The following is a 23,358-nucleotide window of genomic DNA, read 5'->3' as shown; positions in this document are numbered from 1 at the left end:
TAAAATACTCCAAAGAAGAACTTCTAGCTATTTCAGTTAGTAATCCACACCTAGTTCCTCTAGATTAGTGCTTAATGCCTTACCCCTGACTTCCTTCTGTACTTTCTTTATCCATAGAAGAGGGGGATTTACCAGTTTCTGTAGGACACTTTCTTGTTGAAGCAGCACTAGATCGTCCTTAAATATAATAAAAACAATTGCCATGTTTGATTTTGTAACTGGTGTATTTAAATGTAATAAATTCTCTGCTGGATTATAGAGAGGGCAAAATGGGCAATTGCTCAGGGGCCTCCACCACTGAGGGCCTCCACCTCTCAATATCCTGCAGTGCTTCCCAGAAAAGACACAAATGTGGCATACAAGGGAGATTATGCAGCTTTTACCAATATATATCTAATATGTATAGTATATGTAGTAAAAATAGGGACTCAATTTTCCTTGTTCATCTGCCTGCACCGCTAACTAGATGAAATCCGGTAAACAAGTGCGCATGTTTATTCCCATACATGTCACTGAAGTTGAAGGTGACCGGCAGATGCTGTGGATGACATGATCATGTACCTCGGTGAACAGGGAGGGGACAGAAGATTCGCAGTGAAGAATAGAGAGGTACATATATTGTAATGCTTGTATTGTGCACCCTAAATAAGCATTTTTTTTTAAATCCTCAGAAAATCGACATGGTCACTTGGGATAGGGCTCCGACTAAACTTTTTGTTGGGCTTTCACCAACCTTGTTCCGGTCCTGAATATACTAGAAGCTAACACAAGTAGTAATTAGATACTGTGTCATAACATCCACCGTGTATATTACCGGAACAGGAGCATCCGAGTGTTGTTTAAGTTTGAGAATAACTGCTAGGATATAGAGAGAAAGAGCTGTTCATTCAGTGTATGGACACAGAACAGTTCACAGGCTTGATGCAGAGACCATAAGGCCATGTTTACACAGCTGATTATCACACGTATTTCGGCACGGAAACTGCACGCAGAAATACGCATGAAAACCACTTACAGCATCCAATTTATTTTAATGGCAAATCGCCCAATTGTTCATATGGGGCAGAATTTTCAGCACACGGAGTTGAAAACCACGTCATGGGGAAAAAAGGAAGTAACATGTTACTTCTTGAAGAAGTATCCGCACACAAACTGCGTTGGGTAGCCACACAGAGATTATCTCGATTAAATAGACAGAATCTGCGTGCAGATCCCCAGCAAATTGCAAATCCGATTCTTAGCCAAATCTACGTTGGATTTTTCCACTTACAAAATATGCTGTGTGAACATGGCCTTAAGGGAAAGAGCAGAAACAGGCTTTTTTTTTTATTTACAACCCATTAGACTGGGTAAGGCTCTGTTCACATCACGACTTGGCTCTACTTTTAGCGTGTATGTCAGAAAAGCTCCCGACATAAATGCTACATTTATCCATAGGGCTCCACTGTCAGATGAAGGGCAAAAGAGAGTCCTTTTGGCCTCCGTCTGGCCAGTATACCGCAAAAAAAAAAGTATTGAATAGCGTAGTATACTACGCTATTCCATCCTGCAGAGTCCAGTAAAAAACATATGGTTTATTTTTAACATAGTATCCTATTTGCGATTCATTCCACTGTATGGCATCCATCACTGGCATCCATTAAAAGTACATGTCATGAGCTTTACAGTAGCTTCTTTGACCTATCCGTAAAACGGAAACATTATAGCCTAACAGTGGCATCCGTCACCTACAGGCTATAATGGTATCTGTTTAATGGGTCATGAGAGCTTATGACGTATCCATTAAAGGGATAACATTATAGTCTATGGGTGACAGATGCCACTGTTGACATCCATCACAAACTACGTCGGGAGATTTTTCCTGGCATATACGTTAAACGTAGGGCAAAAACGTGATGTGAACAGAGCCTAAATCAGCAACAGGTAAATTTTGCAGGTCTCATTTCTGCACACATTTCTACAAGAATTACAGCATTTTGTGACGACTCCTCCTTACTGAGAATACCATTTTTTTAATGAAAAACTTTACAATGTTCAGTTCAGTTCTGGGCTCCAGTTCATAGAAAGGATTCCCTTTGAATACAAAGTAGAGCAACTTAACTAATAAGGGACATGGAGAATCTAAGTTATGAGGAAAGATTAAAAGAATTAAACCTATTTAGCCTTGAAAAGAGACGACTAAGGGGGGACATGATTAATTAATATAAATATATGAATGGCACATACAAAAAATATGGTGAAATCCTGTTCCTTGTAAAACCCCCTCAAAAAACAAGGGGGCACTCCCTCCGTCTGGAAAAAGAAAGGTTCAAGCTGCAGAGGCGACAAGCCTTCTTTACCGTGAGAACTGTGAATCTATGGAATAGCCGACCGCAGGAGCTGTCACAGCAGGGACAGTAGATGGCTTTAAAAAAGGGTTAGATAATTTCCTAGAACAAAAAAGTACATCTGCTATGTCAATGTGTAGATCCAATCTAAACGCCACTTGGTATCAGGGGGGAAAATTTTCAATTTTAGGGAAGATTGGTTAAAGGCTACGTGCGCCTTTGAAATCGTGGTGTGTGTGTGTGTGTGTGTGTGTGTGTGTGTGTGTGTGTATGTGCGTGTGTATGTATGTATGTATATCAGTGTGTTTGGTGCAACTCTCCAAATACTTTTTATTAAAAATAGTTTTTGATTTTTGAGATACAGCTGCTTTGTATCCTGTATGCAGAGCAGCTGTATTTTTTGCGCTGAAGCCTGTATCTGTCATGTCCGCAGAACTGACGGGTTCATTGACAGCGTGTCCTGTGTTTCTCTGACATGCAGGATCGAGCTGTTACCGATCACATCTAAGTTCATTACAGGTGGATCCTGCGTGTCAGAGACACACAGAACTAGCTGTCACTGAACCTGTCAGTTCCGCGGACATGACAGATACAGGCTTCAGCGCAAAGTACAGCTGCTCTGCATACAGGATACAAAGCAGCTGTATCTCAAAAAGTAAAAATAATTTTTAATAAAAAGTATTTAGAAAGTTGTACCAAAAACTATTATACACACACATTATATACACATCTATGTATATATATATATATATATATATATATATATATATATATATTCCAAAGACAGGCAGCACTCCAAGTTTTAGTGAAAAAATTGCTTTTATTTAGCCCTGATGCAACGTTTCGGCTCAGCGTATGGAGCCTTTTTCAAGCATACAAAAAGTGTATAAAACAGTGGTATATGTGGGGATCAGACACATGATGCCATTAACGGGTGATTAGCATAAACAGTAGATAAAAAGCAGTAATACAATCATTACAATTTTAAAAAAACATACATGTGAATACATAGTGATCAATGTACAGCGTAAACCAGACGAATATAAATATCGCTGGATGTATAAGGAGCATAAGTAAACATACTATTAAACCCTCACATGTGTAAATCATAGGAAATAATTAAAAACAATACCATGTGGTACTGTGGATCCGTTCCAGTGTGTATCCGGCATTCTAAAAGTTGATGGGCGTTGTCAGTGACGCTGGTCCATGTATTTCCATGTATCAGCGGCGCATTTCCGCGCATGCGTATCACGGTCTCGAAGCCGGCAGTTATAGTTAAAAGGAATATATTTCATATTAAGTGTCTTATGTCACTGTGCACATGGTGCGTTTTTGACAGCGTTTTTTCAGGAATTTGGTGCATTTATTCTTTACACTTATGCCTATGAAATATATTCCTTTTAAATATAGTAAAATTATACATCTATAGAAATATCATTGAGTATTTCTTTAATCATTCCTTCTTATATATAGAATAAATCCAGCTTTGAATTGCTTATAATTTAGATATATTGGTGATAGATCCCATTCAGGGAGTTAACTTTATGTATGCCCAGTTGCGAGGAATTCGCTGTCTGAAGCGCTCTGCGCGTGCGCGTCTGATACCCTACAATAAACCCTTATGTAGATTTCTTCACCAAGATGGCCACTGCTGGTTTAGAGACCGTGATACGCATGCGTTGAAATGCGCCGCTGATACATGGAAATACATGGACCAGCGTCACTGACAAGCGCCCATCAACTTTTAGAATGCCGGATACACACTGGAATGGATCCACAGTACCACATGGTATTGTTTTTAATTATTTCCTATGGTTTACACATGTGAGGGTTTAATAGTATGCTTACCAATTAACACTTATGCTCCTTATACATCCAGCGATATTTATATTCGTCTGGTTTACGCTGTACATTGATCACTATGTATTCACATGTATGTTTTTTTAAAATTGTAATGATTGTATTACTGCTTTTTATCTACTGTTTATGCTAATCACCTGTTAATGGGATCATGTGTCTGGTCCCCACATATACCACTGTTTTATACACTTTTTGTATGCTTGAAAAAGGCTCCATACGCTGAGCCGAAACGTTGCATCAGGGCTAAATAAAAGCCATTTTTTCACTAAAACTTGGAGTGCTGCCTGTCTTTGGACGACTATACTTGGATTTGGAGCAGTGATTAAGCTCTCAGGGCGCGCACCCATTCACAATTTTGACTGGTGCTGCTGGATTGTGGACTTTATATATATATATATATATTGGATAATTTGTATTTATTTATCTATTATTATTTTTTTAAAACCTTCCTCTGGAACAATAGGGGTAAAACAAAGTTCTATAATTTCTCCTATCCCTTCCCTTACTCCCATCCCTTGGTTGAACTTGATGGACACAAGTCTTTTTTCATGTAATGTTGGGATGTGCTGTATACACTAGTTTTACTGTGTAGACTCAATGCAGTTTACCTGTGACAGAGGTTGTGCCTTGTCCGGCTGCGACATCCTCTGGTTCCTCAGCTGGGTCAAGCAGGGAGGATTTGATATACGTGGCCAGGCTTTCCAGGGGTATTCCTCCTGTTGCCAGAAGTGGATTGTACTGATTGTCAACAGGTGATGTGCCGCTACTTTTTATTTCCTCAAATCTTTTGGCACACTGTGAATTTAAATACATCTATCATTACTAAACATTCAGCCATGTTGATCCTGAAATATAATTAGGAAACAATCTTATGATAATCGAGCAAATTTTACTCAAAATTGTAAAGAAAAATAACATATAGACGCAAGGAATGTAAACATAGGCAAAGATTTACTACGAAGACTGACGTTGCATATGTCAGTCTTAAACTGAAGCCAGCTAGAGTATAATGCGACAAATGTATTAAAGGGGTTTTCCAGGCATTTTATATTGATGGCCTATCCTTACTATAGGTCATCAATATAAGATCGGTGGGATCCAACTCTTGGCACCCCTGCCGATCAGATGACTAAAGGGGTTCACTTTACGAGGCACAGTGCTGTACACCTCTGTAGCGGCTGTGTTAGGGATTGCAGATCAGTCCCATTAATTTAAATGGGACCGGAACTGCAATCGCAGCCACTACAGAAGTGTGCAACACTGTGCTTCGTAAAAACTAAAGAGGCCGTGGCGACGAAGGCCGTGGTCCCCTCATTCAGCTGATCGACGAGGGTGCCAGTAGTCGGACCCCCACCGATCTTATATTGATGACCTATCCTAAGGATAGACCATCAATATAAAATGCCTGGAGAACCCCATTAAGAGGCACAAGCCCCATAATAAATTTGTTGCATCTTTGCAATCCGTGCACCACAGAGTGAAATCTACACTAGCTATGAGCAATTTCTAATGCAAATTATGGTAAATTTGTCAGGCCGCAGATGACCCCCCCCCCCCCCCCCCAACGTCTGTTGCCAAACCATGCCCACGTTTTAAAGAAAGAGTGGCATAAAAGTGTAAAAAAAAATAATTACACAAATCATGCATGTGCCAAAATTTGTGACTGTTTTCCACCGCTGAAGTGACGTAAACCTCTTATTAAATTCCCCCATAGTCTTTTTTTGTCACAATAGCATAGATCTGACAATGCAATGCCGGAGACGTCAGAATCCAATGACTCACAACCAAGATCCAAAAGACAGGCAGTTAAATATAAACTCCAGAATTTGACTCTCTTCACTAAAGTACTTTATAAGAAATGTAAAGGACATTACATGGATGACACAAGTAATATTCATAGTCCTCCAACAGTAAAAAGGGACTATTCTGTGCTATTCTGTAAAATTATTCAGACATTTTTTATATTATCTGGACACCTTGCCACAACCTTATGAACGTGTCCTTAACTTAATTTTTCACTAACTGCCTGTAACGATGGGATGGTAAATCCTGCACTGTGGTGCAATGGGCATCACAACAGTTCTATGATTAGCACTGCTGCCCACGTAGCACCGGGCAACATCTGCATATTTTATATGTTCTCCCTTTAGTTTCACCAGGTACTCTGTATTCTTCAAACACTTGTCATTTCATAGAAGCCATAAGTGTGTGCACGTGTTTCAAACAGGGAATATGGATTGATGCTAGCCAGAATGTGAGCAGCACAGTGGGATACATTACTGCCAGTTATAGCCCTAAAAGTTTCTAGTCTAGGACGTAGATAGTTACAGTAGACATTTTTAGTAGAAGGGGTATTCGTTTTGTCATAGAAATGCATAGCGCCTACTATATCTTTCACCTATCTTTTATGTGGCTCCTACTATTATGCATCACACTAAATTCTATGAAGTGTCTGATCTATGGCAGTATGAAAAAAAGATGCTAGCAAATTCAGCTAAAAACATTATACAAAACTATAGGGTTTTAAACCAGTATCTTGAGGGGGACACAAATTTATATGGCAATGACTGGAGATCCTTTTAGGGTCTAGATATTTTACAGCCTATACTATAAATATCTAGACCCTATACAGCCTATACTATAAATATTTAGACCCTATACAGCCTATACTATAAATATCTAGACCCTATACAGCCTATACTATAATTATCTAGACCCTATACAGCCTATACTATAAATATCTAGACCCTATACAGCCTATACTATAAATATCTAGACCCTATACAGCCTATACTATAAATATCTAGACCCTATACTATAAATATCTAGACCCTATACAGCCTATACTATAAATATCTAGACCTTATAATATAAATATTTAGACCCTATACAGCCTATACGATAAATATTTAGACCCTATACTATAAATATCTAGACCTTATACTATAAATATCTAGACCCTATACTATAAATATTTAGACCCTATACAGCCTATACTATAAATATCTAGACCCTATACAGCCTATACTATAAATATCTAGACCTTATACAGTCTATACTATAAATATCTAGATCCTATACAGTCTATATTTATAAAATACCTGTGCCTCCGTAAAAATAATTTGACAAAGATGATCTGCAAAGGATACAGATGAACTATTATAACTGATGAGCAATATAACAGATATGCAGCATACATATAAGACCCAATGACTAAACATATTACATAATGGATGTGGCTGAGTACTAGTACCATCACTGAAATATTATGGACTATTCAGCTATGTAAAACTTAAGTGCGCACAACAAAGGTTGTAAAGACATTTGGAAATGGATCCTTACGGAATATTGGAATATATCACCCAGTACAATTAAACTAGAGAAAAATATAGTCTACCCCGAGTGATCCACAGAATATAAACCTCTTAGACTAAGCAACACAGTGTGTAAATTCACGTTTCTAATCTAAAATTCAAAACGAAAAATAAAAACGCACTCCATTCATTTTAGTACAGAACAAAATATGAGCAAACTTGAATTAGATAGATAGATAGATAGATAGAAATAACTTGAATGTCTTACCCAAACAGGGAATTGTATGCTGTTTGTGTATGTCTGTAGAGAGGACTTGCTAGTTAATAATGTCCTATGATTACAGCAGCCTCAGCACTGATTCAAGCAGGCAGTCTCTGCAGTGTGAGGGGTGTAACCATAGGAACGTACTAACAGGGGATAGGGGACTGGCAAGTGTAATGTGAGGTTCCAGGCTTGTAGAAACGGTGACCATGACCGGACCTGCAGCACCACTGTATCTGTAGCATAGAAGTCAATGATCACACTTTCCTGTTAGTGAAATGGGAAGAAGACGAGATCTACAGCACAAATAATAAGTTTTGAAGGGAGAGGCATTACTAAGAGCACTGTAAAAGTTAAATGTTTAACTAGAGATACACCTGAGTTTCTATGGTCTAGTGGCCGTGTAACTCCTCTGCACCAAATCAGATTTTATCCAATAAAATAATACAGGCATAATTAAAAAAAAGGAACGATCAGCAATAAATCAAAACAATAAAATTCATGTTTCCTCATCCCCCATTAGATTAGCTGAAAAAGAAGCACATTACCATCAAAAAAGCAACAATTCGTGACTTTTTTTTTTCTGGTTAACTGAATTTACTATTGTCTTGTTACCTCTTTTGATGAATATCCTGGAACAAGTCTTGCAACACTGTCCCAGTTAATAGGCTGAGGAACTCCGACCAGTGAATACAGAATCATGTCCAAAACCATCTGGTTATTGTCATAGGGAAAATTATTGTTCTCTGAATATCTGCGGCTCATCTTGCCTGACAGCAGCCAGAAAAGGTATAAAAAAAACAATAAAAACATAATTATTACTGTAAATATACAAGTTTAGTATGGCTTTATATGACTTGATTTTGCAAAATGCTGTAGACTTGGTAAAATAATATGCAGTTTTATTAAAGAACACTACAGAAAAGACAATGGTAAAATAGTTGACTATAGTAAGGTTACCTGTGCAGAAAGGAAGGTGCGGTGCTGCGAGAAGAAGGATAGCACAAGATCCCTGCAGTAAAGCAGAGGAAGGATGTGAAGGTTGGTGCTGCAGACCGGGGAGGATGCTGGCAGGGTGGCACTCCCGGCTGCTTCATCCAATCACATGAGCCCTGTCTCCACAAGCCTGGGATGTGAAAAAGGGCAGAAACTGTTTAATTCCAATTAGTGCTCATATATAATGTAGAGAGGATGGCAGCACTGGGCTCCTAAATAACGCACCCGCTGCCAGGCTTGCATAACCCTTTTGATGCCAAGACAGCTGCATTGCAGAAAAAAAAACATAGAATGGACAAAGAAAGCTGGTACATTAATAAAAATGCTAATGTTTCTTATTGCACAGCAGTTCTCATGGACGTAAGACTGCATATGTGAATGTGCCTCTATATTAGCGTGATTTATGGAACGGCACGTCTTAAATGCAGACGGCATTCCAGTAACCTTGTTACAGCATTCATCTCTAGGATCTGAATAGGGGAGAGGATTACTTTCCTTCTCATCATGAATGCGCTCTCTGTTTTATCATTGATGTTTGTGACTTTTACAACACCCTGTGGATTATATGGAAATGTATACAGATACCAAATAAAACATGGGACTATTAGTACTATAAGGAAATGAGGAAAAAACATCTATTTTGATCAGTATTTAAAGGGAATGTATCATCAGAAAAAGACAATATTTAAAGGAGTATTCCCATCTTAGGCCTAGTTCACACTGAGATTTTTGCAGGCAGAAAAAAAATCTGCCACAACATTCTGAATGTTGAGGCATGCTTTTTTGCCGCATGAGGACCGTGGGCAAAAAAAGGCAGCGAAAAACGCTCCGAAACGAGCGCCGCGGGTATTTTCTGCCTCCGATTGACTTCAATGGGAGGTCAGAGGCAGAACCACAGCAAGAAAGAACATGCTGCTTTTTTTCCCCGTGAGCGGATAAAAGCCACCAGGGGAAAAAAAAAGTCTACCCCCCATTGAAATCAATGGGGCGATTTCGGCCTTTTTTTCTGGTGCTGATTCCGATGCGGTTTCCACGTCAAGATCAGCGCCGAAAAACTCAGTGTGAACTTAATGCTAGGATGTGCCATCACCATCTGTTCAGTGAGGGTCTGACTGCCAGGAGCCCCACGATCCTGGGAACGAAGGGGGTGAAATGGTTTAGTGCTGTGGCCCCTTCGGGGTGTTTTCCTGCACAATGGCGCCCCTGTCCACCGACGTCACTTGAATGGAACTGTGCTGCAGTTCCCTACAGAGCTGGTGGCCGGGGCCACCATTGTGCAGGGAAAAACTTTTAAGCGGCCACAGACTTAAACCAACGATGCATCCCCTTCATTTTCAGAATGGGTGAGGGTTTCCCACAGTCTGACCACACCAATTGGAAAGTGATGGCATATCCTAGTGACCACTACTAGTACAACATTAAATCCTACACCTAAGGCCGGGTTTACACGAGCGTGTGCGTTTTGCGCACGCAAAAAACGCTGCATTTTGCGTGCGCAAAATGCACTTAACAGCTGCGTGTGTCATCAGTGTATGATGCGCGGCTGCGTGCTTTTCGCGCAGCCGCCATCATTATGACACTCCGTTTGGATGTTTGTAAACAGAAAAGCACATGGTGCTTTTCTGTTTACATTCATACTTTGACAGCTGTTGCGCGAATCACGCGTGTCCCACGGAAGTGCTTCCGTGAGGCATGCGTGATTTTCACGCACCCATTGACTTCAATGGGTGCGTGATGCGCGAACAGCGCACAACTATAGGACATGTCGTGAGTTTTTCGCAGCGGACTCACACTGCGCAAAGATCACGGACTGTCTGCACGGCCCCATAGACTAACATAGGTTCGTGCGACACGCGTGAAAATCACTCACGCGCGTTGCATGGACGTATATCACGCTCGTGTAAACGAGCCCTAAAAGTGACACAATGGGTGATAGTCAAGTTGAATAAAACAAACGTAATGGAAACTTTTTTTTTTTTTACATAGAGTCGTGCTTAATTGAATTCCAACTATATCGGAAATTCAGCCTAACAAAACTGGTAGGCAAAAACCCACTTGGGCTCAATACTTGAAGCAATAGAAACCTCCCAATTATAGAGCTTCCAACGTTTGGGTAACATCGCAGACCTGGATACCTTTCAGGGTCTGTAGAAAGCTGGGTGACAACCCATGTGATGGCTGCCAAATATAGTTTTTATATTATATAATATTTTTAATTGGCTGAACTAGGAAATAAGAGACAAAAAGATCGGTACCATAACACAGTAATGCTCTGAGCTGCAGAATGTGCGCCTAAAAATGCAATAAAATAGGTGCAGAGGGCAATGATAGAAGTCGAGTGAGTGCTGGACAAAGCCCAGTCACCAAGCGCTGTCGAGTGCATTAAACCGGGCTGTCACTAACTGCATCCAACTCCATCTGTCTTGGCAGAAGAAGGCCATGACACTCCTGCAGTGCAGAGTGGACAGATAATAAGTGCTCCTCCTGCATCTGTCTCTGTTGATTGATGCAGAAATGGGAAGTCAAATACAGGAACTGATAATAAGAGCTCACATAAAGTTTCCTAACAGATGATGGCACATCAAGGGAGCATTCTGGAGGCAAGTGTATAATGGACTACAGGGGGAGGGGGAGAGGGGAGAGAGGCGTGTTGCTATAACAGCAGGAAAGTAGATCCCTGCTGTGACTAATGGTGGAAGGGGGTTCTTTCTGTTATTAATGGGGGAAAAAATGAGGGAAGCCCTGCTGTGACTACTGGAGAACATGTAAGAAGGTCAAACCTGATGTGACTACTTGGGAAAATGGAGGGAGTTCCTGTTATGACTACTAGGGGAAAGGGATGGAGGACCTGCTGTGGCTCTTAGGGTAAGACAGAAAGGTCTTCGAATCTAAGAGGAAAGGGAGGAAGGCCCTGCTGTGACACCAAGGGGAAAGGACTTGCTGTGACTCCCAGGGATAAGGGAAGGCCCTGCTTTAAATCCAAGGGGAATGTAGGGAGGCCCTGCTGTGACACTAAGAGGAAAGGGAGGGAGACCCTGCTGTAATGCCTGGGCATAAGGGAGGAAGGTCCTGGTTTTAATCCAAGAGGAAAGGGAGGGAAGCCATTCTGTGACTCCAAGAGGAAAGGGAATGAGACCATGCTGTTACTCCAAGGGGAAAGGGAATGAAGCCATGCTGTGACTCCAAGGGGAAAGGGAATGAAGCCATGCTGTGACTCCAAGGGGAAAGGGAATGAAGTCATGCTGTGACCACAAGGGTAAAGGGAATGAAGTCATGCTGTGACTCCAAGGGGAAAGGAAATGAAGCCATGCTGTGACTCCAAGGGGAAAGGAAATGAAGCCTTGCTGTGACTCCAAGGGGAAAGGGAAAGAAGTCATGCAGTGACTCCAAGGGGAAAGGGAATGAAGTCATGCAGAGACTCCAGGGGGAAAGGGAATGAAGCCATGCTGTGACTCCAAGGGGAAATTAAATGAAGCCACGATGTGACTCCTGGAAGAAAGGGAGGTCATGGTGTGACCATAGGGGGAGGAGGTGGTAGACACTGCTGTGACCACTCAGGAAATAAAAGGGAACAAAGGTAAGGGGAGGAAAGTCCTGCTGAGAATACTGGGGGGAAAAAAGAGAATGTCTTGCTGTGACTGCTGGAGGTGAGTGGATGTCACTGCTGTGACTACTAAAAGGGAGGAATGGAACACTGCTGTGGCTACTAGAGAGGAGAGGGAGAGCACTGCTGTGAATACCGGAGGGTAGAGGCGGACACCCCTGTAATTACTGAAGAGTATTTTTGGATACACCTTACACTGTTAGAGGGGGCACTGTTTTTAGAGGGGGCACTGTTTTTAGAGGGGGCACTGTTTTGACTTCAGTAAAAGGGGAGCTCTGCTGTTACAACATTTAAGGTTATGCGTGAGACCAACTGTTTTTAAAAATAAGTGCAAAATGACCCTCACTCAACCTGGTTGCGTGAACGGCTCTATGATGTCTCAATAGTGTATCACCGCCGGCATCTAGACCTCAGTAAAATTTGTCTAGACCTCAGTGAACTAGTCAAACATTCAACAAAACATGGACGAGCCGGAAGGTCTGTGGATAATCCAACATGACCTGGAAAGGGTTTAATTGATTACAAATTGGGGAAGATATTTATTAAAACAAAAAAAATCACCAGGAAGAGAGAAGAAAAAAAAGTTCACATAAGAACGGTTAATATTTTGAAAGGATATTACACTAGAAGGAATTATTTGCATACCCAGGCAGAATTTGTAAGATGGAGACCAATTTTAAAATAAAAGGTAAGTGATCAGTCAAAACAAATAATAAACTGGTTCTGTTCAAAACCCCTAGTTCTTAACCCCTTAAGGACACAGCCTATTTTGGCCTTGTGGACACAGCCGATTTTTGCAAATCTGACATGTGTCACTTTATGTGGTAATAACTCCGGAATGCTTTTGCCTATCCAAGCGATTCTGAGAGTGTTTTCTCGTGACATATTGGACTTTATGATACTGAAAAAATGTCGTCGTTAAATTCAATATTTTTTTGTAAAAAACACCAAAATTTAGAAAAAATATGCAAAAATCTGCATTTTTCTAAATTGTAATGTATCTGCTTGTAAAACCGATCGTAATACCACACAAAATATTTACTAGTTAACATTTCCCATATGTCTACTTTATGTTTGCATCGTTTTTTGAACGTGCTTTTATTTTTCTCGGACGTTACAAGGCTTAGAACTTTAGCTGCAATTTCTCGCATTTTCAAGAAAATGTCAGTAAAAAATAGTGTAGTACCGTGTTAGCCAGAGACAATATTATACTTTTGTCTTTTTTGACACAAAAGTATTTAACATTTCAAGAAAATGTCAAAAGGCTATTTTTTCAGGGACCAGTTCAGTTCTGAAGTGGCTTTGAGGGCCTTATATATTAGAAACCCCTATAAAACACCCCATTTTAAAAACTGCACCCCTCAAAGTATTCAAAACCACATTCAGAAATTATTTTAACCCTTTAGGCATTTCACAGGAAATAAAGCAAAGTAGAGGTGAAATTTACAAATTTCTATTTTTTTTTACGAAATTCATTTGTAATACAGTTTTTTCTGTAACACAGAAGGTTTTACCAGAGAAGCGCAACTCAATATTTATTGCCCAGATTCTGCAATTTTTAGAAATATCCCACATGTGGCCCTAGTGCGGTAATGGACTGAAATACCGGCCTCAGAAGCAAAGGAGCACCTAGTGGATTTTGGGGCCTCTATTTTATTAGAATATATTTTAGGCACCATGTCAGGTTTGAAGAGGTCTTGTGGTGCCAAAACAGTGGAAACCCCCCAAAAGTGACCCCATTTTGGAAACTACACCCCTCAAGGAATTTTTCAAGAGGTATAGTTAGCATTTTTAGCCCACAGGTTTTTTGCTAAATTTATTGGAACTGGTCTGTGAAAATGAAAATCTACTTTTTTTCTGAAAAAACATATGATGTTTTAGATTTTACAAGGAATAAAGGAGAAAAAGCACCCCAACATTTGTAAAGCAATTTCTGCCGATTACGGCAATACCCCATATGTGGTAATAAACTGCTGTTTGGACCCACGGCAGGGCTCAGAAGGGAACGAGGGCCATTTGGATTTTGGAGCGCAGATTTTGCTGGAATGGTTTTCGGTGCCATGTCGTGTTTGCAAAGCCCTGGAGGGACCATAACAGTGGAAACTCCCCAAAAGTGACCCCATTTTGGAAACTACACCCCTCAAGGAATTTTTCTAGGGGTATAGTGTGCATTTTGACCCTACACGGGTTTTGCTGAATTTATGGGAATTATGCCGTGAAATTGAAAATCTAAATTTTTTCTAATAAAATGTCGTTTTAGCTCAGATTTTTTCATTTTTACAACAGATAAAGGAGAAAAAACACCCCAATATTTGTAAAGCAAACTCTTCTGAGCACAGCAATACCCCATATGTGGTAATAAACCGCTGTTTGGACACATGGCGGAAGTTAGAAAGGACGGAGCGCCATTTGACTTTTGGAGCTCAAGTTTTCCTGGAATGGTTTTCGGCCCCATGTCACATTTGCAAAGCCACTGAGGGGGCAAAATAGTGCAAACCCGGCAAAAGTGACCCTACTTGGGAAACTATACCCCTCGTGGAATTTATCTAGCGGTATAGTGAGCATTTTGACCCCACAGTTTTTTGCTGAATTATTGGGATTATGCAGTGAAAATGAAAATCTACATTCTTTCCACTAAAATGTTGAATTGTTTTCATTTTCACAAGGAATAAAGGAGAAAAAGCGCCCCAACAATTGTAAAGCAATTTCTCCCGAGTACGGCAATACTCCATATGTGGTTATAAACTGCTGCTTGGATACACCGCAGGGCTCAGAATGGCAGGAGTGCTACTTGGCATGTAGATTTTGGTTGATTGTTTTTTGGGCGCCATGTCGCATTTGCAGAGCCCCTGAAGTACCCGTACAGTAGAAACCCCTGAGAAGTGACTCCATTTTGGAAACTTTACCCCTCAGGGTAATCATCTAGGGGTGTACTGAGCATTTTGATCCCACAGGTGTTTCATAGATTGCATTAGAATGAGGCAGTGAAAATGAAAAATTATTTTTTTTCCCAAAAATATGTAGTTTTGCACCCAATTTTTTTTCCCACAAGGGGTAATAGGAGAAAAAACAACACATAACTTGTTACCCAATTTCTCCCGAGTACAGCAAAACCCCATGTGTGGCCCTAAACTGCTGTTTGGGCACATGGCAGAGCTCAAAATGGAAGGAGTGTCATGTGGATTTTAGAGCACAGATTTTGCTGGACTGGTGTACGGGCGCCATGTCGCATTTGCAGAGCGTACTTAGGTACCAGAGTAGAGTGTAAAACCATGAGAAGTGACCCCATTTTGTAAACTACACCCCTCAAGGCATTTATCATTTGCCTGGACATATGACAGGGCTTAGGAGTGAAAGGCGCATGTGAGGCCTATTTTGGTGATTTTCGCAGCATTAGCCCACAACGGCAGGACTCTGGGGTCAAATAGTAAAACAAACCCCCAAGTAGTGATCCCCATTTTGGAAACTGCACCCCTCAAGGCATTTTGACCACACAGGTTTTTTTTTTCTATTAGAAATGAATGCTCAGTGGATGGTGCAAAGTGAAAATTGAAAATTTCCACAGGTATGTGCCCTATTTAATGCACAATATTTTGTGCCCAGTTCGTGCCACTGAAGACAAATACCTCAAACTGTTAAGCGGGTTCTCCCGGGTATGGCGATGCCATATATGTGGACGTACACTGCTGCTTGGGCACGCTGCAGGGCGCACCATTTGGCTTTTGGAGCGTGGATTTTGCTCGCTAGTTGTTTTGTTTGGGGTTTTGCTGGTATTTCAGTTATGATGTGGGGGCATATGTAAGCTGTGCGGAGAACATCAGGGTATAATAAGAGAGTATAATAATGGGGTAAATAAATAATTATCCACAGATGTGTGGCCGGTGTCGCACTGATAAATGGCGCCCGATCTTATCCACTTTTGGACACTTGGCACATTTTGCATCGCCATATTCTGAGAGCCAAAACGTCTTTATTTTTTTCTCCACCGGAGCCGTGTGAGGGCTTATTTGTTGCGGGACAATCTGTAGATTTCATTGGTACCATTTTGGGGTACATGCGATTTTTTGATCACTTTGTATTTCATTTTTTTGGCAAGCAAGGTGACCAAAAACCTGCAATTCTGATGTTTTTTATTATTTATTTTTTTACGGCGTTCGCCATGCGCTATGAATGACAATTTTACGTTATTCTGCGGGTCGGTACGATTACGGCGATACCATATATATATATATATATATATATATATATATATATATATATATATATATATAGTTTTTCTTATGTTTTGCAGCGTCTGCACGATAAAATCACTTTTGTTTCAAATAATTTATTTTTGGTGTCACCATATTCTGAGAGCCATAACTTTTTTATTTTTCCGTCAAAAAAGCTGCGGGAGGGCTTGTTTTTTGCGGGACAGGCTGCGTTTTTTAATGGTATAATTTTGGGGTACATGCAACTTTTAGATCCCTTTTTTTATTCTGTTTTCCGAGAGGTAGCGACTAACAAACAGCGATTCTGGACAAGTTTTTTATTAAAAAAATTTACGGTGTTCACCGTACGGGTAAAATAGCGTGATATTTTTATAGTTTGGGTCGTTACGGTCGCGGGGATACCAAATATGTGTACTTTTTTTTATGTTTTTTGTTTTTTCCTATAATAAGACTTATTATAGGAAAAAAGGCTGTTATAGTGTTTTTTAACATGAAACTTATTTTTTTTAACTTTTTGACAACATTTTTATTAACTTGTTTTAACTTTTTTTTTTGTCCCACTAGGGAACTTGAAGGCATGAAGCCCTGATCGCTATTCTAATACACTGCACTACCTACATAGTGCAGTGTATTAGAGCTGTCAGCTATTCACTGACAGCAAGCCTATTAGGCTTCGCCTCCCGGCGGGGTCTAATAGGCTTCCGTACTAGGAAGCGATTGTTAGGCTATGGTTGCCATAGCAACCATCGGAACACTCGCGGGTGCCGATGGTTGTTATTAGCAACCATAGGGTACGATCTAATCACTTAGATGCAGCGATAGCTGCATCTAAGGGGTTAATCGGCCGGATCGGAGCCTTGCTCCGGTCCTGGCCGTTAGGGCACGATGTCAGCTGTGACAAACAGCTGACACCCGCGCCCGTGGCAACCATCGTGGTTGCCGACAGGCTACAAGCCACTTCGATGCATCGATCACGTTTATCGATGCATCGAAGGGGTTAATCGGCCGGATCGGAGCCTAGCTCCGGTCCTGGCCGTTGCAGAGGGGCGTCGGACAGCGGATTCCCGGCGGTGATAACGCTGGCTCAGCTTCTGAGCCAGCGTCATCACATACCCACGTCATAGAGCTGTGATTGGTCAGTCTGCTTTGACTGACCAATCACAGCGATCGCCGGCAGGAGACCGCTGTGAATGGTCCCCTGCCGTCTTACTGTGCCGGTCAACTGTCATAAACAGTTGACGGCACAGTTCTGTCACCTTGTCCTTTGACAGGGTGACAGTTTTTAGCCAGGACGCACCGGTACGTCCCTGTGGCTTAAAGCACTTCAATGCAGGACGTACCGGTGCGTCCTGGTGCGCTAAGGTATATCGCCTGCTTTGACTTATTGAAGGCTTGCGGTCTTGTGATAATTTTGAATTCAGCCCTTTATTTCCTTCCATGATAAAGCTGCCCGTTCCTCTTGGCAAAAGACTCGAGATCCTGTAAATTCTTTGTTGTCTGGCCTGAATTATATCTATTTGTTTTCTCCATAGTTGCTCAATGATGTTGAAGTCAGGAGATTACGATGTCCACTCCAGAACCTTAAGACCAAATGCACACAATGCGTATTACGTGCGGATTTACTGTGCGGATTTTCGTGCAGCGTAATACATTGCCAGCAAAGTAAATACACGTTACGTTGTATTTTAAAATCCGCAGCATGTCAATTTATCTTGTGTTTCCACTTGGGAATTGTATCGGACTAATTTTAAAAGAAAACGCACCAAAGTCTGCAGCATAAAAACACATAATATTAGGTGCGGAACTACCTGCGTATAGCTGCGGTTTTGAAGCAGATTTTCTGCACTAAATTCTGCAACGTGTGCATGTAGCCTTAGCCTCACTCTCTTCTGCGGCAGCCTCTGAAGGGTCGCTTTATGATTCAGATCATTGCCCTATTGGAAAGTCCAACTGCACCACATCCTCCCTGTGCTACTGAATAACTACACCTAAGGCCGGATTTACACGAGCGTGTGCGTTTTGCGCGCGCAAAAAACGTGGCATTTTGCGCGCGCAAAAGGCACTTAACAGCTCCGTGTGTCAGCCCTGTATGATGCGCGGCTGTGTGATTTTCGCGCAGCCGCCATCATTATGACACTCTGTTTGTATGCTTGTAAACAGAAAAGCACGTGGTGCTTTTCTGTTTACATTCATTCTTTTACTGCTGTTGCGTGAATCACTCGCGTCCCACGGAAGTGCTTCCGTGTGCTGCTCTTGATTTTCACGCACCCATTGACTTCAATGGGTGCGTGATGCGCGAAAAACGCAGAAATATAGGACATGTCGTGAGTTTTACACAGCGGACTCACGCTGCGCAAAAATCACGGACTGTCTGCACTGCCCCATAGACTAACATAGGTCCGTTTAAATCCGCCCTAAAACAGCAGACATTCACCTCCATGATTGTGTGACCACCACACCATTCAGCACTTTTTTTTATTCCAGTCTCTCTGTGTCAGAGAAGCCAATATTTCACTAGAAATTTCTTGTAGGTTTTTTTTGCATCCTGACAAAATTTTCCGGCAGTTGCGTCTGAAATCTTTCTATGGACCTGTTCACATCATCGTCGGGCTTCCAGTCATGGGTTCCGTTTGACCTTTCCGTTGGAGGAACCGATAAACGGAAAGCCAAATGGAAGCAAAAGCAGTCGGCTACGCTAATGTTTCCACTAAAAAAAGGGAAACATGATGGAATGGAAACACGGAAACTAACTGCAACGGAAGCATTAACATTGAAATCAATGGTAATGCAAACAGAAGCGATAGTTTCAGTTTGGCTTTCCATTCATCTGTTACTCTAAGGGCAGATTCACACGAGCGTTGCGTTTTTGCGCGCGCAAACAACGCAGCGTTTTGCGAGCGCAAAAACCATTTGACAGCTGCGTGTGTCATGCGTGTCTGATGCGCGGCTGCGTGATTTTCGCGCAGCCGGCATCATAGAGATGAGGCTTGTCGACGCCCGTCACTGTCCAAGGTGCTGAAAGAGCTAAATCTTTCAGCACCCTCGACAGTGAATGCCGAACACAACAGCGAAAAACCTGTAAAAAAAAGATAAAGTTCCTACTTACCGAGAACTTCCCGGCCGTTGCCTTGGTGACGCGTCCTTGGTGACGCGCCTCTCTTGACATCGGGCCCCACCTCCCTGGATGACACGGCAGTCCAAGTGACCGCTGCAGCCTGTGATTGGCTGCAGCCTGTGCTTGGCCTGTGATTGGCTGGAGCTGTCACTTGAACTGAAGTGTCATCCCGGGAGGTCGGACTGCAGGAAGGAGACAGGAGTAATCGGTAAGTTAGAACTTCGTTTTTTTTTACAGGTTCATGTATTTTGGGATTGCAAGTCACCGTCCATGGTGCTGAAACAGTTTAACTCTTTCAGCACCATGCACAGTGAATGTCTCCCGACGTCGCGGACCGGAAAATTTTTTGGCCGGGTTCGGCCAAAACGAGTTTGGCCGAACCCGGTGAAGTTAGCTTCGGTTGTCGGGGTTCGCTCCTCGCAAAGACACTCCGTTTGGATGCTTGGAAACAGAAAAGCACGTGGTGCTTTTCTGTTTCCATTCATCCTTTTGACAGCTCGTGCGCTGTTCGCACGGAAGTGCTTCCGTGCGACCTGCCTGGTTTTCACGCACCCATTGACTTCAATGGGTGCGTGATGCGTGAAATACGCAGAGTTATTGAACCTGTCGCGTATTTTGCACAGCGAACAAACGCTGCGCAAAATACACGGACTGTGTGTACTGCCCCATAGACTTCTATAGGGCATTGCGTGCCGCGCGAAAACCACGCGCCCTACACGCTGCCAAATCACGCTCGTGTGAATCCCCCCTAAGGCTGGGTTCACACGAGCACATTAACGTCCGTAATGGACGGACGTATTTCGGCCGCAAGTCCCGGACCGAACACACTGCAGGGAGCCGGGCTCCTAGCATCATAGTTATGTACGATGCTAGGAGTCCCTGCCTCTCTGCAGGACAACTGTCCCGTACTGTAATCATGTTTTCAGTACGGGACAGTAGTTCCACGGAGAAGCAGGAACTCCTAGCATCGTACATAACTATGATGCTAGGAGCCCGGCTCCCTGCACTGAGTTCGGTCCGGGACTTGCGGCCGAAATACGTCCGTCCATTACGGACGTAACATGGTCGTGTGAACCCAGCCTAACGGAAAGGTTGAACAGAAGCGATGAACGGAAGCCCGACGCTGATGTGAACGGTCCTTAGAATACGTAACTGAAGCTCGGTATTAACAGAACCCATCATTTTCCAATTCTTCATCAGAAATTCAACAGAACGTTTTAGCATTTTCAAAACTTTATATATCATTTTCCTGATTTGTGACGTGAACTACTTTTGCCCGCAAATCCTTTGACAGTTCTTTTGCTTTCCCCAGGCTTCAGTAACCAGCAAAATCAGTGCAGCCTGGATGAAATGCACAAAAGTTTCCCAAAAGCTAAGAAACTCATTGACTATTTGCACAGACACTAATTAGGCCTCATTCACACATTGCAGATTTGGGCAGTATTTTGCATCACTATTTTGAAGCTCAAACAAGGAATGGAGCCTAAACACAGAGGGAATTGAAAGGAAAGATTTCTACTTCTCGCTGCTTTGCATCCAGTGCCCGATTGGGACTTTAAAATTCTAATTAAATCTGCCATGTGTGAATAAGGCTTTACAATCAAACAAGGCAGAGGTGTGACTACATACCCTTTATTGCCATATCAACCCGTGCGTCAACTTGAGTGCATGTTCCAAAAACATTCAAGGTTATGTAAAGTCTTGTTCAGGGCAATCTGTGAGATTTCAGTTATCATTAGGATTTTTTTTTAAGGGTGGCCGTACACTGTGCGAAGCGGTCCATTGCCGCGGGTTTACAGTACGTTTTCAGGTGGCATGTACAGCTGAACCACATTCAAATGATGTGCATCACCAGTACAAGCCACGCAGCCAAAAACCTCAAAACCACAATGTGGCGGCACCCGATGCTGGAGAGGACACAGGAGCAAGGAGGGTTAGTATATATAGGTTTCTGGAATCTGAATTAAATTAGGGGGTCTAGTCTGGGGTCTGAGTCTGGTCTGGAATCTGGCCAGTGTACCCTCACCCTAAGTTTCATGGAGCTCGTATATGCTTTGTTTGCTATGAGGTTTAGCATTTTCCAGTTACACCCGGGATTACAACTGTATCCGCGGCACTTATTTTGGCAGTATAGTATTTAGCAGTATTGGACATCATTGTAGATACAGTAATGGGGGCACCTGGGGTAGCAGCAAGAACAGTATGGGTGGTAGCAGTGGGATGGCAGTGTTAAAGGGGCAAGCACCTCACCTGTGAATCACAGGATTTGTTATATATTCCGTCTGTGAGTGGGTCTGATCAGTACTATATTCTCCTATATACTCTGCAGACCGCTATGTAGAACTGGTATCAGATCACGATATGGTCACTGTATGGCGCTATTATTGGTTATATTGGTCTTTGTATAGTGTACACTTGTCTCCGACTGGAAGAGCATATGTACACCTGGCCTTGTGTGATTAGAGGTTTCTGTGTTCCACTTTAATGTTCCTTCAGGGGTGACAAAATCAAGAACCCCCCTAGATTCTGAGCCAAGTACACAATTCTGTGTTGATAAATATCATCACCTGACTGATATTCCTAAAATAAAACATGATATTTTGCTCATCACTCATATTTTCCAAAAACGGTACAGATTTAACTAATTCTGCCTGGGCATGGAAAGCTTTATGAGCATAACTGTATATAACCATGCACAGAACTTGCTCCGCATTGCTGCCTTACTCAACAGTAGCATCATCACCATTCTGCCCTATACCTGTATGTCATCAAAGGATAACTCCACCTAACACGCCATAGGTCAGACTAATAAGAGCCATAAAAGTCTCCAGTAGAAGAATTTTGTTTAATAGCCGGATCAGAACCATGGACCTGTCAAGGAGTCATCTTGGGATCATCAGGATGACAAGTAGTTTCCAAATATACTTGTTGTTTTGAAAATGCCGCCCCTTTACCGCCATGGCCCGCGCTCGCTCCCGTGACACATCAGGAGACCAATAACGCCACAATACTTGGAATTCTTATGTGGGCACAATAAAGAAAATTTCAAGGTTGATCCTATTTTTTTCAGGAAACCCCTTTAAATGAAGGCACATTATAACGGCTATTCCACTCACTAGTGACGCCTGAGCTTCCCCGGAGACATAAAGGCTGCTGTATTATAAGGAACATTTTCGCATTTCCCTCTTACCCAATTGGCCATAAGTGATTGGTGCCCATACTACACGAATGCAGTCGTGGGCAGGCCACATGATCCCTCCAATAACTAGTATGTCTGTATTCTGGGGACTACACCATGAAATACTTTAGCAAATAACAATCAATGAAATGAGATTACTGAAGTGCAATATTGTTCATTTCCATTGACTTCTATTAAGCAGAACCATGTCAGATGGCACAAAAGGGGCAATCAATTGGCAAGTCTAAAATGAGTGGACATGACCTGTTCACCAGGTGTAAACATACATGATCATTGTGTGCGACACAGTACTATCCTCTGCCAGGCTGGCATCTTACCTCTTGCCCTGGTCAGTAGGTCCCTGAACACTGCCCCTGCACCCGGGGACAACCAAAGAGCCGGTGATACAGATTTCCATGCAACAACCTACCTCGCTGTACCACACCTGTCATCCAGTCGGCCAATCAGCGTTAGGAAAGTCAAAGATA

At 42.1% G+C, this 23,358-nt stretch overlaps 1 protein-coding gene across 5 annotated transcripts in view; it reads right to left on the bottom strand.

The window, feature by feature from the left end:
- Positions 1-23,358, bottom strand: part of SANBR (SANT and BTB domain regulator of CSR) — a 58,916-nt gene that overhangs the window by 35,455 nt on the left and 103 nt on the right. For 3 of the 5 annotated variants that reach the window (XM_075862999.1, XM_075863001.1, XM_075863002.1), the window contains exons 1-5: positions 23,209-23,288; positions 8,727-8,892; positions 8,382-8,536; positions 4,799-4,985; positions 84-177 (exon numbers count right to left, since the gene is read on the bottom strand). In XM_075862999.1, the coding sequence (XP_075719114.1) occupies positions 84-177; positions 4,799-4,985; positions 8,382-8,531 (431 nt within the window). In that variant the 5' untranslated portion in view covers positions 8,532-8,536; positions 8,727-8,892; positions 23,209-23,288. Of the gene's footprint in view, positions 1-83; positions 178-4,798; positions 4,986-7,291; positions 7,327-8,381; positions 8,537-8,726; positions 8,893-23,208; positions 23,289-23,358 lie in introns of those variants that run through there. The other 2 variants (XM_075863000.1, XM_075863003.1) reach the window with 2 other exon arrangements.

The sequence above is a fragment of the Rhinoderma darwinii genome, chromosome 4, assembly GCF_050947455.1.
Source record: "Rhinoderma darwinii isolate aRhiDar2 chromosome 4, aRhiDar2.hap1, whole genome shotgun sequence".
Lineage (NCBI taxonomy): Eukaryota > Metazoa > Chordata > Amphibia > Anura > Rhinodermatidae > Rhinoderma > Rhinoderma darwinii.
Note: the sequence above shows the minus strand (reverse complement) of the source record. Positions and strands in the feature narration are given on the sequence as shown.